Source organism: Mya arenaria, chromosome 17 (genome assembly GCF_026914265.1).
Source record: "Mya arenaria isolate MELC-2E11 chromosome 17, ASM2691426v1".
NCBI classification, from domain to species: Eukaryota; Metazoa; Mollusca; class Bivalvia; order Myida; family Myidae; genus Mya; species Mya arenaria.
The window spans coordinates 33,792,904-33,811,469 of record NC_069138.1 but is presented as its reverse complement, the minus strand read 5'-3'; the positions used below and the strand labels follow the sequence as shown (position 1 = coordinate 33,811,469).

The window sequence follows — 18,566 nt, the reverse complement described above, 5'->3', positions numbered from 1 at the left end:
TTATGTTCCTTGCTTGCTTCTTTGTCTGGGTTTAGGTAATGTTCATTGCTTACTTCTTTGTTTGGGTGAAGGTTATGTTCCTTGCTTACTTCTTTGTCTGGGTTTAGGTAATGTTCATTGCTTACTTCTTTGTTTGGGTGAAGGTTATGTTCCTTGCTTACTTCTTTGTTTGGGTGAAGGTAATGTTCCTTGCTTACTTCTTTGTCTGGGTTTAGGTAATGCTCCTTGCTTACTTCTTTGTTTGGGGGAAGGTTATATTCCTTGCTTGCTTCTTTGTCTGGGTTTAGGTAATGTTCATTGCTTACGTCTTTGTTTGGGTTTAAGTAATGTTCCTTGCTTACTGTTTTGCTTGGGTGAAGGTAATGATCCTTGCTTACGTCTTTGTTTGGGTTTAGGTAATGTTGCTTGCTTACTTCTTTGTTAGGGTTTAGGTAATGTTCCTTGCTTACTTCTTTGTTTAAATACAAACAGTTATACAAGAAACAATAGCTTCACCAAAACAAGCGAAAATTGAAGCCATGCATTTAAAATATACCTGTTCTATTTCCGTGGACTATTTTTTCGGTTGAAGTGATATCAGGGGCAGATAAATGAGTTATCGGATAGGACAACATAACGTTTTGTTTTTTTCCAAGGATCGCTCTTCTAACATAAACATTATCTTAATTAATATTGCTTTTTGATCCGGGAGGTAGTTTTCGAATCGAGTGGATTCTTTCAGATTCGGATTTCACGAGGCGCTAGTAGAGTGAATCAAAAACTGCAAACATTAAATATCCCTCGTATTATAGGAATATGTAAAGCGTATGAAATAGACATCATTAAACAAACAAATAGAGACTTAGATATAAACTGCCTGAGATCAATAAACGTTTTCTAGTATATAAAGTATGTCAACTGTTTTAGACATAAGAAGCAACATGCTGTATCTGCAGGATGTACCACTGCGAGTTATTTGAAATAAAAAAATCACGTTAAACTTATCTAAAAATCTTTCTTAAACGGTTTAAAAAGAGTTTCTGCTAACTGGAATCTTTCTTACAATAGAAGCAACCACAACAATGGCACATTTTTTTTATTTCTTTGTTATTTTGTGGTATAGTTTTATTTCGGTATTAGGCTAACATACATTTTACACCAGCATTTCATTGTTGTGATGGTCAACACCTAAAACAATTCCTATTCTGGTAGCATTTCTGAGTTTTTTTAAGCGTTTACAACATCTAAACATGTATAAACAGATATATGTGATGCTTGCTAAAGACTGAACCTTAACAATACATTGCATTTGACTTTCTGTCAATGTTGTGTTTGGTCCTACAAACTCACATTCCCATTGTGGCGAATCCTAATAACACAACTATACGTTTTCATCAAAATAGTTTGAATTACAAGGTATGAACCCTATTGTGATGTTCTGCTAACTGACTGACGATGTCAAGTGACTAGATTATCAATATCAGCTCATTATAATTATTATAAGAATCAAAATGGTATACTCGTATACGAATCTTATAATATTCCTAGAAATATATCTTATTGTATTTTTTTTGTTATTCTCCGGATTGAGAAGATGAATATCACTTTATATTAATTTGTTATTGTTATAATGACATCAGAAGAAAACACACTAACAGATGTTTCTATATGAGGACAAGTATGTATGCATTTATAGAACTACGTAATCTGACAATAAAAATACTGTACATGTACTTAGGTATAAAGCAATATTATATAAGAAACTCTTAAACATTGACTTTCTCGTCCTGCTGATAAGAAGTCCATGAGTATGCATCTTTATATTTTGAATATCTGTTTTTGTATCTATTCATTCAGAAACGATATTTGATTAAATTCTGTTACATAAATAAACATCTTATATTTTGCCGCATACTTGGTCGGTTTTCTCAGAATGTTTAAAGATGTTTAACTGTTTATAGGATTATATTAAATAAAACAACAAACACTTCATGTTATTTCATATATAAACGTCTCGGCGTAACGCTTTCATCAATATATATAAACAATAATAAGACGTCATTATTATTTTCTTTATTTACTTCTTTTTGTATGTCAATATGCAATGTTTACATTCATTATTTGTATGCAAATAATGCGTTTGGCCATACAGATGACACATGACAAAGCCAAGTATAAGACTATAACGTTCAAATCAGGCTACTTAGAATACTAACACAAGCAATGGTAATATGCATAATTGCCATATTATTGGCCCCCAAATGATGTCCGCCGTTTAACAATTTTTCATCCGTTTTTTGACAAGAGCAGTAGGTTGTAATTTCAAAAAAGAAGAATGAAGAACTTAAATTTCCATCGACATAACAATTAGCGTCCAAGTATTGTAGTGATGTCTGGTTTTGGCAAACGCTGCATTGTCCTTGAGATGAATCTCTGAAATATATTCAATTTATTAGCATCCATTTATTATTTTCCAGTGTGTAGTTCTGCTAATCATGAAAAAGAAACAAAGTTGGTCACGAGTGTAGTGTTTCCGTTAAACAAGTGTACATCATTTGTTTTTAAATACCAGTCTCATAACGGTTTCGTGCGTAAAAAGTGCAATTTGATGTGTATATAAATGCCTTTCTTGTGCACTTGATGGTTTGGGCTCAGCAGCTTATTGTTTGGATAAGGTGTCAATAGGCAGCCAAATTAAAAAAAAACCGGTTTATTATTTGGCTTGGTTTACATTAGTCAAAATATTTATTGATTGATCAATATTTTTCCAATAATGATTGTTGACCAAGTGAATTCCTTGCATGTGCAAACAATCAAAGGGTAACCTGCGGATAACTTAACCAAATTTTGTACAATTAGCCTAGGTTATCGTTGTCCAAGTTTGCAAAATCAAAGTATTTGATTGGTTAATATTAACTTAATATAGATATCTACCAATCAGTTAACTTTGACCAAACCAAACAACTAACCAGATTTATACCATTGGTAGATGCTTACCCTTTTCGTTGAAATATTCAACTACAATTTTAACGCAGCAGTTTCAATGTACTGTATCTTGTTTGACAATCAGAGTAATTGAACAACAGCAATCATGGGTAGGATTATGTAGTATTCCATGTTAATTAATCAAACAAACTAACAGCATAACATTGTTTCGCTTTGTGAAGGCGTTTGATTGTGTACTTGATTGAAAAGCAACCAGCGAATGTGTGCGACACGTAAAACGCGAAGCATAAAAGCCTATTCGCAATTTGGTTCTTTTCATCTTTCTATCAGCAAACAATAAAAGTAATACTGTTAAAGCTCTAGATAGATCATCATGTTGAGTTTCAGACTGATTATATCATATTTTGGAAATGCAATTGTTGCGTTAAAATAAGAAAGTCAGATTCGTCTCCGATCACTACGGGCAAAACTATAATTTCATTAACTAGTGTTACATCCCTTGCACACATAGGTGGGTGCTGTCAAAAAGAGTTTTGTTTTTATTATGTTATGACGAGGCTATACACGAAACAAAACACTTTCAGAAGTGATTCCTACATACTGATGTTAATATTCACATTAAGTGTTTACACAAAACCCGCGCCTACACATGTTATCATATGAAGTAAAACTAGTCATTGAACACTCCAATGTTACACATGAGATGTTTGTGCTTGTTCCTATTTTGTAACTATTGCGCGTACCATTGCAAATAAGGGAAAACTTTTGCCAATCGCGCACGAGTTGATATCGTATAATACGCTCATAGGTTACATTGGTGATACAATATAATCGAAACATACGTTTTATTGTAAATAAAAAATAACATACTCATTGTATACTTTTATAAACGGAACTTCCGGACAGTCTGAGTATGAAGCAAAGTCATGTTTACATACCTACATTCTCCAATGGAAAACGTCTGAGTGATGAAACACCAGTTCCCAAGCGCATTTCGGTGAAAACGGTTTGTAGAACCGGGAGGAACGACGCCAAAGTACCTGTTCAAATGAATATGAAAAATAGCTGAAACAAGGTAATAAAAAAGAAACTACTTCATCATGTCTACCAAAAGTTGCGAAACATACGATGTTTTTTAGTGATATTTCCGAAAAGGCACAATTGATCGGTTTTAAGACCTGTTGGATTTATTTCACTTTCTCATTTGTTTCATAGTGTCTACAATTGTTAACTAACAAACATTCTTTGACCAAATAGGTCATTGTTGTATTGAGTACAAATTTATGCAAACAGGATAGACAGAAAACCCGTATAGACAATAACTTTACATGGAGGTTGTCAAAAAAGTTAGTGACAAATGCTTTTATTTTCGATAGAAAAGATAAAAATCGTTTTTTACTTTAAACATATTGTGTCATCTATGAACGATTTAAATTAGAAAAGTAAAATCGAACGGCGAACACCGTATGTCGATTTGTCAATTCTAAGGTGGTTAAAGCTATTAATATGATGATTATTTTGGCCAATTACATCAAAGTTGCGTTATAACACGACATTTTTAAGGTTCAACATCATTAAAATAGTACAAATACAGCACAGCACACTCACTAAAGGGACTGCGTGTGTACCCGATGGACGTATACAGCCCTCTGCATATGCACATACAGGACATGACAACACATTGAAGGAACTCCTTAACAGCTTTCATGCTAATGACCTTTTCAAACGTTGTTCAAATTATTTAAATAATACAAAATAAAGTTTAAGGACAAGCCGAGTGGCCAAATATTTAAATACACATATTTCTAAACGTCCTATTTTACCTGTATTCACAAGAAGAAATACAAAGGTATACCTTTTAGACTTTTCGTATACGCTGTATTGACGTACATATATGGAAGTAAATAACATATATTAATACATTGTGGTTAAACAAAGCTGGTTCTGCTGGGGGTGATTCGAACGTAAAATAAACGCGCAATAGGGCTCTTGTTGACCTATCTACCTAAAGTGAATCTCAAACACAGTGATCTCCCTTTATGAGCAGATAAAATCTCTGCCGTACGAAATAATTGATTTTCCGCAATACAAGTTTGTTATAAAGACGTTTTTTACACTTAGTAATGCAAAGTGTAAGTTGAGTTCTATCAAGTTGCTTTATTAACAATATTAAACCTTAAATATTTATTTCAAAAGAAAGAACAATTCATTTTTTAAATGAGGTCTTGTGAGTTTGATCAATATCACGTGATATTCGTGGTGGAAGTGATAAATAAACGGGAAACGGAAGTGTGGAGTGTGACTTACGTTCTGCAGCATTTGTCCCCATCATGAGCTGGATTTCCGTTTGCGTCAACAGCCTGGCAGGCATCTGGATCACCGGTAAGTTCACAGTCCGACTTTGACTTTAATGAATACTTCAGTAGGCGAAGGTACTCGTCAAAACTCGGGAAGGAACCGTCATTGCATGCCTTTAGCTCTTCATTGCTGATAGAGAAATTAATACAATTGGAGTTCGCATCAAACTATTTCCCTCCAGATGTTTCAAAATGTAAGTTTGATGCATACACATGTAATGCTTTCAAATATAATTTCTTTTATACACCATACTACACCGCCTCACATGCTATTAAATCTATTTTACTGTAGAGAGAAATATTCATGTGGTGAAACGATATCACTGCCATACATTTTTAGATACAGCACAAATAACAAATCTCCATCGATATTATCTTAGCCAACATTCCAAGTAAAATTCAGTGTCAAAAATAGCCTTTCCTTACTAGTAGCGGCAAACGTTCGAATACAATATTTGTTCTAATAGTTTTAAAATATAATTCTGAACCATAATAATATATACCTTATACCGCGACAGGCTCGCTGGTCGCAAAAAGTGATGTTGTTGTTTGTTTGGAAAACTTCAGTTTCATTTTTGTCTCCTGTGTAATCTGCGGGGCGCGGATATTCATGTAATTTGCAGATTCCCTCTTGTGCGAAGACAACCGAAGTAACGATCGACAAAGCCCACACAATCACCAGTGTCATTGAGGCCTTAAAAATACAACAGATAATTACGGTAATGATATATGCATGTGAACAGAGTATCCTTCACAACGAATAGCAAAACTAATTTATCCTGACGATAATAACACAAACTTAATGCACATACCATTTTACGAGTCACAAAAATCGTTATATTATGCTTAACACTTGAAGGTAGGATCAAGCTAGGTCATACTCCAGTGGCTTCATTCACATAGGCAGGTTATATTATTTGACTTCATCTAATTGAAATGTATATATAGCCGCCGCAAAATAGGTGTGTCAAAGACGGGGTTATTACTGGTTTATATTTATGTACAAATGTGTGATATGATCAGACCATCCGTGTGGGCTTGTTTCATATCAATCTCAAATTTGTGACGTTCACTTCATTTCATTACGTTATGTAATAGCGTAACGTGGTGAAGCGTGTGTTTGGGGATCGGATTTTAATGAGATTAATTTCATATAAAGAAACCATGGAAGCATTAAGTAGACACTCGTAAGTTGTGTTGCGTATTGTCGGTGAACTATGAACAAGTTAACGTTGTATAAATAATGTGCATGTGCAATAAAGCGACGTGCATCTATCGATACTCATTTTCAATACGTTAATTCTTGTACGGAAGCGTACACTGCTTAAAGTGTACGCATTTATAACAAACATAAACTGAGTGATAACCCTTTAACTTCTTCCTAAATAAGGCATACAAGTATATGGGAAATATTAATTACTGATAACAAGATTGTAACCGTGTATTTAAAGCTTCACTATCACAGATTTACCGTTTTGACAACTTCTTTTTTTTGTCTTTGAATGACCCACTTTATGTGTAAATATCTGCAAACCATTGATATAAGACATCTGACAAAAGATCAGATCGCAGAGTTTTATATTTCCGTTTGAAAATTAATGTTTTATGTCTTAAACCGTTACAAACGGTTTGAGAAAACTGCATTTAACATCAAACTGAATTGAACTTAATTAGGAAAATCTGCGATCTGAATTTTTGTCAGCAGTCTTATATCACTGGTTTAATTAATGAGAGTGCAGCTTTAATAGCTTAAACGCACATATATAAAGGACTTGTAGGTACTAAAAGATTAACAGTGATTAACTGTCTTCTCAGAAGGTCAAAACTTTCTCTTTAATCAAACACGGTGTCTTTCATAAGAACACTTGTTTTCGATATCTATTCATCGTGTTCAGTACACAAAAAGAATTGTATTAATTGTGGTACTGCTTATTTGAGAGTAGCAGTGCATCTGTAAAGACGAAGGTTTTTTTTAAATAGTCCACTTAGGATATTATTAAGGCTTGTAGAAAAGACATGATAATTTCAATTATCTCTTTAAAATTATCTCATTTTAGATAAATAGTCTCTAACAATTTAACATGTAATCTCAGCAATCATTTTCTTCCCAATTTTATTTATAAGCTAAAATGAGTTTGTTTAAACATCATTCATGAACAACTTTCTTTTTACTCTAGCACATATAGGACAAACAAAACGGGCTTTTTCTGCTAGGAAGTAAATTGTATAATATCAATCAGTCATTGTGTTGAAAATCCGTAACACAACAGTGTATAATATGTGCACAAATTACAGTACACAAAAACAGTGCACAATAAATCTTGAGCTATAGCACATTTTTATATATTGAACTCGAGTTTCAGAATGTAATTAGTCAGATGACATTAATACGCTTCCATACTACGGCAAATTATGCACCTTCACAAAATTATATTCAAATCCATTATTGATCGCATTACTCATACAATGGGTTAAAAGAAGATGTTTTGAGTACTGTATTAACACTTGAATATGCATTAAAGTATAGTATTCGTCCTCAATTAATTTCAGTGACACATATCCGTTTGAGGTAGTTCATATCCATTGGTTTATAGCAGTGTATTCTACTTTCCATGGTGACCTTATCTGAGTTCACCACTCGAGGCGGTAGAACGTTTGATGGTCTTCGTCGTTAACTTGATCAGATAAACCAGGATATCCTTGATCCACAGATACCTCATGATTAATGCGTTTAAGTACTTTGTAGGATGTAAATAGTTTTACGATGATTTTGTTCAACGTGTTTTATTTTATTTCGCAATACGTTGTACACATGCTATACGACGAAAGAGGGATAGTATAACCAATGATATTGTATGTAAACTCGAATGTTTTTTCGCATAATAAAGGTATTCGAGGTATACATAAGCTTGTCATTTTATCGTGCCATGGAGTAATTTTTTTATGATACCTTACGTGACCTGCCAATTCTCATATACCCATTATGGGCAATTTCATACTGCCACACACATCCAGTATGGTTTTGACCAGTTTACATGATACTGTCACGCGTGTCTAAAAATAGACATTTTTGGTTTCCCAAGTCTGAGGCGGAAAACGCTTATTAAAATGTGTTGTAAATCTGTAACTTCTGGTGTTTTTCTATAAGTTAGAAATACAGAATAAGTTGATTAAAATTGAAAGTTGTATATGGTGATAAGACTATATGTAAATACATAATGTCAAATTCTGACCCATTTTTTGTTATTATCTGAAAGGATATTGCTAGTTAATTACTATTAGTTGAAACATTACCGTACATACAGTATATATAGTATTTCAACTGAAGTAAGTCGACCGATTTTCTATCAGGGTCAGCGTGTTTGCAGTAGTGTATTCGGTGTGATATTTACAAATTATTTCTCCACACTTTATGCCCTTTCAAATAGCACCAAAATAACATGCGGTCGCCAGGCCTCACTCATACACTTTACGTTATTCGGATTCCTAAAGTAATAAAAACAACAACTAAGTATAGTCCGTAATATTATATAAAATCTTTCAAATGGTATGTATTTTTAGCATACCGCAGTAGTAGATACATTCTTACCTCAGTGTTAGTGTTTTTTTTTTTTATTCTTGTTATTCGTTTTATTAACATATGTTAAGATTGTATAAAATGTTGTTTGTTATTACCGAAAGCTTACACACAAATTTGCTCCTGAGACGATGATCACAAAAGTTTAATCTGGATCACATATCACTGTCCAGAATTATTGCCTTGCAGGGATATACTATAATGGTATTTCACAACATTTTTTTTCATAAAATGTTCATTTTAAAAAGATATATTTCTCCAAGCATGATAAAACACGTCAAACAGGCAAGCGTCAAACAAACAAATAGAGACTTAAATATGTAAAGTTTAGGACCAGAATACAGGTTGTACAGTTGTTCTAATCAATAAATATAAAAATATGCGTGCGCTGCCTAGGATTTCCTAGAATTGAAGCAATCATAACAAGGCTACACTAGTACTGCATTACTGTTTGAATAGTGTCAAACATTTTGGCGCCTAAAACTATCCATATTCTGTATATGTATTTCTGAGTTTGAATGTAAATGGTTTCTAAACATACATTGATTAACATGGTGCAAAACATTTCAAAGGTCATTAAACACCAGAACAAGTATAGATGGATGTATAATTTGCTTGCTAAACACTTAGTCGTATAAAGACATATTACTTGATTTTGTGACAATGTTGCTATTGTCCATTAAACCAACTTCACCAGTGTTGCAATCCCGAATAAACACAAGAAATATTCGTATTCTTCAAAATTGTTAAAAGGATGAACCGTACGTGATTGTTCTGCCAACCGACATACGATTTTACGTTACTTTAATATGAGAACCTACACACAGCCAATATATGTTTATGATTGTTTTTTTGCGTTCCGTCGTTTAATCATCCATTCCTTTACAAGAGCAGTAGGCTTCAATTTCAAAACCATATAAATTCTTGTAGTAAAGATTATCGGTCTCACAATATGCCTGCAAGAATTGTAGCGATTTCTCGGTTTCACAATCTTTGCATAGGTTTGGCGAAGGATCTCTGAAATATACAAAATTTATAAGCATGCATGTATAATCCCTCACTCTCAGCAAAATTTGCAATTACAATATATATATATATTACTTTGGACCTCCTCATAATGTTATCTAGAACAATACAATTGTCGCATACATGGTCAATTGTTTTTTCATTGCGTTATTCTATAACAGCTTACTTCAAATTTGACCATGCTAATACACCAATGCTCATATATATACATATTCATACCAATCTACAGTATGCATGCTTTCTTGACAGTCTTATTCACATCAGTGAGAAACGATTCAATAACATATATGAAGTTTCTCACCAAAAATAAAACTGTTCGTTTATATCAATAAAATAAAGAAAACATTCAAGAATGCATCTTTGCTTTAATTTCTAGTTAATGTGAGGTTTCAGTCAGTTATAATTACCACGGTGCAGTCCGAATATGCAAGTTCGGATCGGGTTTTAACTTCGAGTTATTTGATGGAAATTAAACATATGTTAATATGTCTATTTATCATATTTCAGCCATCAATCGATAAAGTATAAATCTATATTCACCGAGACATCGTGAATATATAATGCATGAATAATTAAAAAAAATATCATTTCTGTTGCTCGCATTTTGTAATGAAAAAGGAACAATTAAATGTTGGTATTGATACTCAAACATTTTATTATATCACTGCCATACTAGTATATCTATACATCAAGTTTCATTATCATTGCCCTTAAGTAACAAATGATGATGAATGAACTTTTAGTAAGTTTGATTTCAATCCGATAAATTGATTTTTTTTCCAAAATAAGGTTCTTACAAGTACCCATCTTCAAAACATATCAGGTAAAAGTTTCAAGAATAGATGCACAGCAGGAATATGGTTCTTGAGAATGGCATTTTCTCACATTGTCATATATCTTCGTTTCATTCAAACTTTATTTCAAGATATGGACTGGACATAAACCCATTTCCGAAAAATATCAGGTAAAGGAGAGTTAACTTTAGAAACTTGTTGATCAGGTTAAAGGTTCATTTTCACCGCAATTCCTTTTATCGCCATCTCAATATATTTTCAGTTTCATTTAAATCTCTTGAGTACTTTCCAAGATATTGCCTGGACAAGCACCCTTCGGGAATATAAAAAATGGCATAATATATAAACGTATCTTTCATTATCATTTTTGGACTGGTGAGAGCCCCATTCTCTAGAATATACATTGCAGACGACGTTTAATGGCGACCAAGTTTAAAGAGAGAATAACTGACGTTTGTTAACTACATGGACTAAAACAACATGCTCAATTACCTATTGGATTCGTTATTTAATTTCGAAATACAAATGATTAACGTGCTCACGCTGAGTGCCGTTAAAAAGACATTAACTCATTTAAAGTTCTTTCTTTTTTCGAGAAATTAGGATCATAATTAAAATAACAGAGTACAATCGATCTAGATACGGGAAGTCCTTTTAATAGAAATACACATATACAACTTAATGCATAAAGGATAACACAAACGTATTAAAGACGTTAAAGTTTGGTCGACGCTCGTCTTATCAAGTCCATAGTATCATTCAGGGCCACATCTTCGAGACAGTATAGCAGAAAAGCGAGCAGCGACCAATCATTAACTTCAAAATACGAATTGATGTCGATTTCTTGTGTTTTTGTACTTCAAACAATGAAAAACAGGCTTATTGTACACCTATATAAACTACTTGACAAACTGTTTGAATAAAAAGCAGTTCGTCATGTATACATACCTACATTCCCCAATGGAAAACATCTGTATGATATGACACAAGCTTCCAGTCGCATTTCGTTTTATACGTTTCGCAGAACTGTGTGGAACGACGCCGTAGTAACTGTTTAAAAATACATTCAATATAGCTAGAAAGGTAAACAAAACAATGCAACTACTTCATGAAACCTTACAGAAGTTGCAAAATATACAGTGAACATTCATGATTTTGTCGGACTGTCGTATATAAATGGAAGTTGCGCAGCAATTAAACGGGCCACACTCATGCCAAATCATGATTTAATGATTAATATAAAGAGTTATGTGAAAATAGGGGTTGCCTTTGGAACCACAAGAAGGACCAATGAGCATATCACATCATTCTAAACTATTTAATTTTCGCAAATCAAAATTGTCTGAAGTTTAAATATGACTAAAACTTTACAATTTGGCCAAAATTTCATTGTTGTATTTTATTCCAGTGCATATATTAAGGCTATGTTTGACAGAAACCATACAAAGGCAAGAACTGTGCGTATGAGAGTTGTCTCAAACGTCCGTGACAAATGAAATTTCGCACACGATACATCACTGTGTGTCGTTTCAAACGTTTTAGACTGCATAGTAAATCTGCTCTAACAGCCAAATAGTTGGGAAAGATTACAACACTTGTGCATAACAAATTTAAGGTGAAAAACAGCAAAGATAAACGAAAAAGAAATGTCTGATTTAAAGGAGCACAATGAAAACTGAAATGTGATTGTTCTCAGATTGAGCATTAAATTGGACAAAACGTATTTAGCCCATGGCATTTACCAAAGTTAACAGCCCTGCGCATTTAACCGAGGGAAGAATACAGCCCTGCGCATTTACCCGAGGGAAGCACACAGCCCTGCACATTTATCCGAGGGAAGAATACAGCCCTGCGCATTTTACCCGAGGGACCTTCTAATATCAGCAATGCTTATTAGCGTGACTTGGACGTTAAATCTAGACCATCAAACATAAACATCATTTTCTTGTTTATCAAAAACAGAGCAGAAGGATTTGGTCTTGTCTGAAAAATTATATTATTTTAGTTAGAACTCCTTTGTACATGTACATTAATACATTGCGGCCAAACATGCCATGCGCATGAAGTTAATATTAATCGGTTTTCCATTCTGTATATTGACTGACGGAAAACTGAAACTGTCCAACCAATTACGACCGCCTATTCCGGCGGCGTAATCTGGTTATATGAATGCGGCAAATAAGTGTTTGCATTTTCAGTCGGGATAACGGTCCCTATTGAAGTTTTAGTTTGCACCAGTATGTGAAGCATATTTAGAAACTCAAGACGACATATAAACACCCAGGATATAACAACACATATACATTGAATGGACTTTCTAAATGTTTTCAAGTGGACAACATTATCAAAATGTGTTGAAATTGTTTAAAAACGTACAATGCAAATGAACATAATTTCTTTAAGAGTCCGATTCTATCTGCTTCACTAAATTAAAGGGTCAAATTATATCATGTTTTGTATATTGCTGTGTTGACGTACATAAATGAAAGTAAATGACATAAATGTATAAACACAAACACATTCCGGTATGGGATGGTCGAATGATTTAAAAACACGGAAAGAGGTAATGTTTGTTCCTACTTACGTCCTGCAACACTTGTCCTTATCATGTTTTGGCTTGCCATGTGCGTCAACAGCCTGGCAGGCATCGCTTTTGCCTGTAAGTTCACACTCCGACTTTGACTTTAATGTAACCTTTAGAAGGGAAAGGTACTCGTCAAAACTCGGGAATGATATGTCATCGCAAGCCTTTACCTCTTCATAGCTGAAGGAGAAATTCAGACAGATGTTACTTACAGGAATATACTTTTGTTCATAGCGTTTCTATAGACGGATAAACAACTGTAATGTATGTGACGTCGTCTGCAAAAATGCAAAGGTAAAATTGGCATGTTCATATATTTATGGGCGAATTTTGTTCTCTTTGATCTTTTAATCATCATACTACTTGGACTTTGTACCACTTTGCTACCGCCCTATGCAATTTCACTAATATAATAAAAATTGCACCGTATAAGTATTAAAAAATATGTGACAAACTAGTTTTATGTATCTACGTATGCATTCCATCTCATTTTCTGTTTGCACGTCACATGTTTGTCAGTTCGATGTTTAATGTTATTTACTAAAATGTAAATGGTTTAACAGCTGCCAAATGTGCATTTAATATTTTTCTAAAAGCCAAAACATGCAAACCTTGATTTCAACCAAGAGCAATAAATTCGAGAAAGGAATCTGCAGAAAACTTTGGCAAAGCATTAAATCTACTAATTTTAGGATTCACATCTCTTTGAAAGATTACATTTTCAGCGCGATTTAAGATGACCCACATTTATTGTTCAAAGAAAAAAATAAGGTAAAACAAATTAAAATCAATATAATGTGTACCTTTTACCAGGACCGGCTTGCTTGGCACAGGAAGTGATGTCAACCTTTATTTGGACAACATTATTTACATAACTGTCTACTTTGTAATCTGCTGGCCACCTATCTTCTTTTAAGTCGCAGATTCCCTCTTGTTCAACAACAAATGAAGTAACGATCGACAAAGCCCACACAATCACCAGTGTCATTGAGGCCTTAAAAATAAAAAAATAAAACATTATTTTTCACAGTGATATGCAAGCAAACAAAATTTCATTTAGAAATAATTTAAAAATGTATTTATCCTGACTACAACAACACAAACTATATACACACACCATTGTAAAAGTCAAAAACTTTCAAGCAAAATAATGCGTCGATAATCTTAGCATTAGTTGATTACCGCTTGGAGCTGGGGTTGAAACTTTTAAAGCAAATCGTATTGCCAAGCTCTAATGGCTTCATTCACTCTATAGGTAGGTTATTTATAAAGTATTACAATTCGTTTCAAATAAAACTCGACGTATTTATAAAATATGTTATGCTTGTGCCACAGACGAGATACTCCAGGGTGAATACTATTGTACACTTGAGTGATTCGAGTAAACAAATCCTTGTCCCTATATTTCATATCACGGAATTTGGAAACATTAGGTGGTCACACGAATGTTCTTACCATACTATCAAGTTACTTATCTTCTCTACTATAAATGTGTCTTCAAACATAATTAATAATAATTTGTGATCGTAAACCTATAAAAAAACAGATATTTTGTTTAGAATCCAGTTCCTTAAGGCTCTTAATGTATGGTGTGAAATAATTACTAGCAATCACCTAAAATAGTTAATTAAGTGGTTTTCTGAATACCCTAATTTTACTTTTCTAATGCGTTATAACATTTTCCATTAACAGGCTCAATATTATATGTCCAAAATCATGTAGAGTAATCCTAGTAGTTAAAAGCACCGCGCGGACAAGAATTGCTCCCCTCATGACAGTCATTAAAGAATCCGGTGTACATGTATATGGAATTTGGAATGCATTCTTACCCAGTGTAATTTTGGTATCATTTGAAAGGGTTTTATGATATGATAAAGAATATTTAAGCAATACAAACACAATAAGTATTCCAAATAAGCTATTTTGGCATTGAAAGATTGCAAAATGGGTAATTTGGCGTCCTATTTCAGTCGAAATGGGAAATAAGTACAAACTACAATAACTTTAAAATTATAAAAAAAAAAAAAACATTTTTCGGTCATTTAGTTAGCAGTCATCAACTACTTTTGAAAGTATACCTATATTATTTGAAGTCACCAGGCATCAAAATTAAACATGTATACAAATGGCTCAATGCTATGTCAAACGTCTAGTACATCGAATATCGTCATTGTTCGCATCGTCATTTGCGGCGGTTCACTTCCTTGTTCTCTCTCTTATTTCAGCAGGTTTTATCATAATCAAACGTATTAAACTAATTATTACCTTATGCGTATGTTTAAAATTTCAAATGCATACAGCGTTTTAGCCAATGAGCATGCACACAGTAAATCGTCATTGTCATAACTTCCGCTTAATCTCGAAATATAATATTTTCCATTGTATAAAGATAATCAAACTTGTCAAATAAATCGGCCTAAATACAGTGATATTTTATCTAATCAAATTCCAATACTTTTGTTAAAAAGAAAATTTGAACAGATAACGAGGCTAAAATAACTTACGTATGATATTAATAGCAATATTCAAAACAACTTTTATTCACTAAGCAACTAGCGAATACAGGGGGTTGGGGGCGCCCCTGTAATGGATATGATATTGAGTAATTTCAGAAAAGTCATAAATAAAGATTAGTTCTTAAAATATAAATCAACATACCATACTGTCTGAAAACTATTCAACATGCAGGTATTCAAGATTTTTTCATTAAAATAATAATAATCAAGAATGTGTTTAATATCTTTTATTAAGTGTCAGCTGAAATGGGAGTGCGATATAATTTTATAAGATGTATTTGAATGTTCAAAAGTATAAGCTGAAATAGGAGTGTAATTGATTTAAAATAAATGATTTTTATTTTGATAGCAAACGAGTCTCAAAGAAAGGCCAAATACCTAAACTAGAAAATAGAATAGCTAAATCAGACATAAACATTGTTTTTCCAACATTTCAGCTCTTTGTAGAAAGTGTGACAGAATGAATAAAAGCTATATATGTAACATTTTTCCGTCCTCAGTTTCGTTTTATTTATCGATTATTTACTGTAAAACCCATAAAAATACAAACTACACCCAGGGGCAAATCTTTTTTGCGTTTATTATACATAACATACCAGTTAATTTACATCTAGTCCATACTTGGGCAAAAATGCCTTCGGGGATAATGTTTCCCCGTCGAGTATTTAAAGTGACACTCTTATTCAGAATCACTACATACACATTTATAACAAACATCAATTTTGACTGATAAATCTTAAAATACTTACTAAATAATGCATTTATGGAAAATATTAATTACTGATAACAAGATTGTAACCGTGTATTTGATAGCAGAAAGCGCAAAAGTATTAAATGATTGGTGAATGCTAAAAGATTTGCTGTGGTCACCTATAGTCTCATATGGTAGAAATACCGTATTTTATGCTCATTTCTTTCAAATTAAACTCAGTTTCCTTCATAATAACTATTGTTTTCGACATTTATTAATAGTTTTAGGAATATTAAAACAATATTATTAATTGTGGTAAATCTTATTTGGGAATAAGAGTACATCTTTAAATGCATATTCTTGCATCTTAGGTTAATTTTGCCCCAAGGATAAATATCGTGATATAAACGCAACAATTGACAATACTCGAAAAGTTTATTTTTTGGTGACATTATTTTTGTGCTTTTAGAATTGTTATAGGAAAGCTCAACCTGTTGCATCAGACTTGGTCCATGGCATGCATGTTTTTAAACTTGCAGGACGCATGGACAATAAAAACAATCATCAGATTGAAATACCGTGTGGGTTCACAATCAGAAATATACTGCATTTATATGTCAAACATTTGCCCTTGTCGCTGGAGTATTTTGAGACACGTTAATATGGCAATTGAGAGAATATTTTAAATAAGATACTAATGGTTTGTGTGAAAAAGTACATGAACATAATAATGAAGCTTACACCATTAACGTACCAATATTTTTAATTCACACCACCCTTATTCAATTAGATTTTTTTGCAGTCATTACGGAAAAATATAAATAATTATGTGTATGTTTTTCGAAAACAAATATAAGTGCACTTCTTTATATTTGTATCATTCTTAAAAATAGAAAAAAATAATAAATAATAATCAAGTAAAAGTATGTTTAAAATTGACTTAAATTAACTTCCAAAATATCTGCTGAAATAGAAGTGTTATCGATAGCGTTATATTAAAGTATTGAAAGGTTTAGCATTCCATTTTGATAGCATTTGAGTGTCAAGGAATCAAATAAAGACCAAAAAGCCAAACTTGAAAACAAAATAGAACAAAAAATATGATTTTTCAGTTAGTGTAGAAACAGTCTGCCGAGCAATATGTAAAAAGAGTTTGATACAATAAATTAAGATGCATGTTTTACAAATTCCTTTCTTCATGTTTTTTGTTCATTATTCAATGTAAAACCCTGCAAAAAATGAAATACCCACGTGTAGTATGAATTGTTGCACATACATGAAATAAAATGCTGACGGGGAAAATTTGCATCATGTCTGAGGTGGGGTAAATACCCACGGAGGTAAATTTACCAACGGGGGCAGATATGGCCCGTTTCTCGTGGGGTTTATTTGCCCCTGGGTTTAGATTTCTCCAAAAAGTCTGTGCTGTCTCGTATAGAGTGTGTCTTAGCTTTATGTCTTAAAGCTACACTCTCACAGATTGACAGTTTTGACATAATTAAATTGTTGACTCTGTAAACCACAATAAAATATATAACAAAACATCCAATATTATTTCAACCAGAATTTTAAAAAAAGTTTCAACGTTAATATTTTAACTGTATATGCTGTATGTTAAAAAGATGAAAACCACTATTATTACATTCCATTGTTATCCATTCATTTTTAAGTATAGATTATAATGCATTTACAATTTTGTGTCAAATTAAGATTTTTAAACCGAAAATGTCTTGCTCTGTTTGCACCAGAGACAAATGTAAGACACTCGCAATTTCATCACTTTCTCCTGCTTTTAACCAATTTTCTAGATTATCTCACTGAATTCATTCACATTTTCTATTACACGGAAACACAAAAATCTCATTTTTTCCGTTATTTTGGTTTTTGACACCGGGGCACTCCGTTTATTGAGCATAACATGGTATCAAATACATCAAATTATAAATATGAATTGCAATATACAAAATGCTGATGAGTACTTAAATTCTTAATATATATGACTGCAAGATTATGGTACAGGAAAAACTATTTCAAGTATTTAAGTGCATTAATCATACACTTGTCTTGTCATGCATCATTAATTGCTAAGATGGTCT

The 18,566-nt window shown here is 32.8% G+C and overlaps 1 protein-coding gene across 1 annotated transcript; it reads right to left on the bottom strand.

The window, feature by feature from the left end:
- Positions 1-2,196: 2,196 nt before the first annotated feature.
- LOC128224086 (uncharacterized) lies at positions 2,197-18,440 on the bottom strand. Its single transcript, XM_052933740.1, has 9 exons — positions 17,747-18,440; positions 14,067-14,257; positions 13,264-13,443; positions 11,628-11,729; positions 9,809-9,876; positions 5,786-5,976; positions 5,233-5,412; positions 3,864-3,965; positions 2,197-2,412 (listed from the first exon to the last, which is right to left on the bottom strand). The coding sequence occupies exons 1-6, from the start codon at positions 17,780-17,782 to the stop codon at positions 5,891-5,893; spliced, it is 663 nt and encodes a 220-aa protein (XP_052789700.1). The 5' UTR covers positions 17,783-18,440; the 3' UTR covers positions 2,197-2,412; positions 3,864-3,965; positions 5,233-5,412; positions 5,786-5,890.
- Between the last annotated feature and the right edge of the window lie 126 nt (positions 18,441-18,566).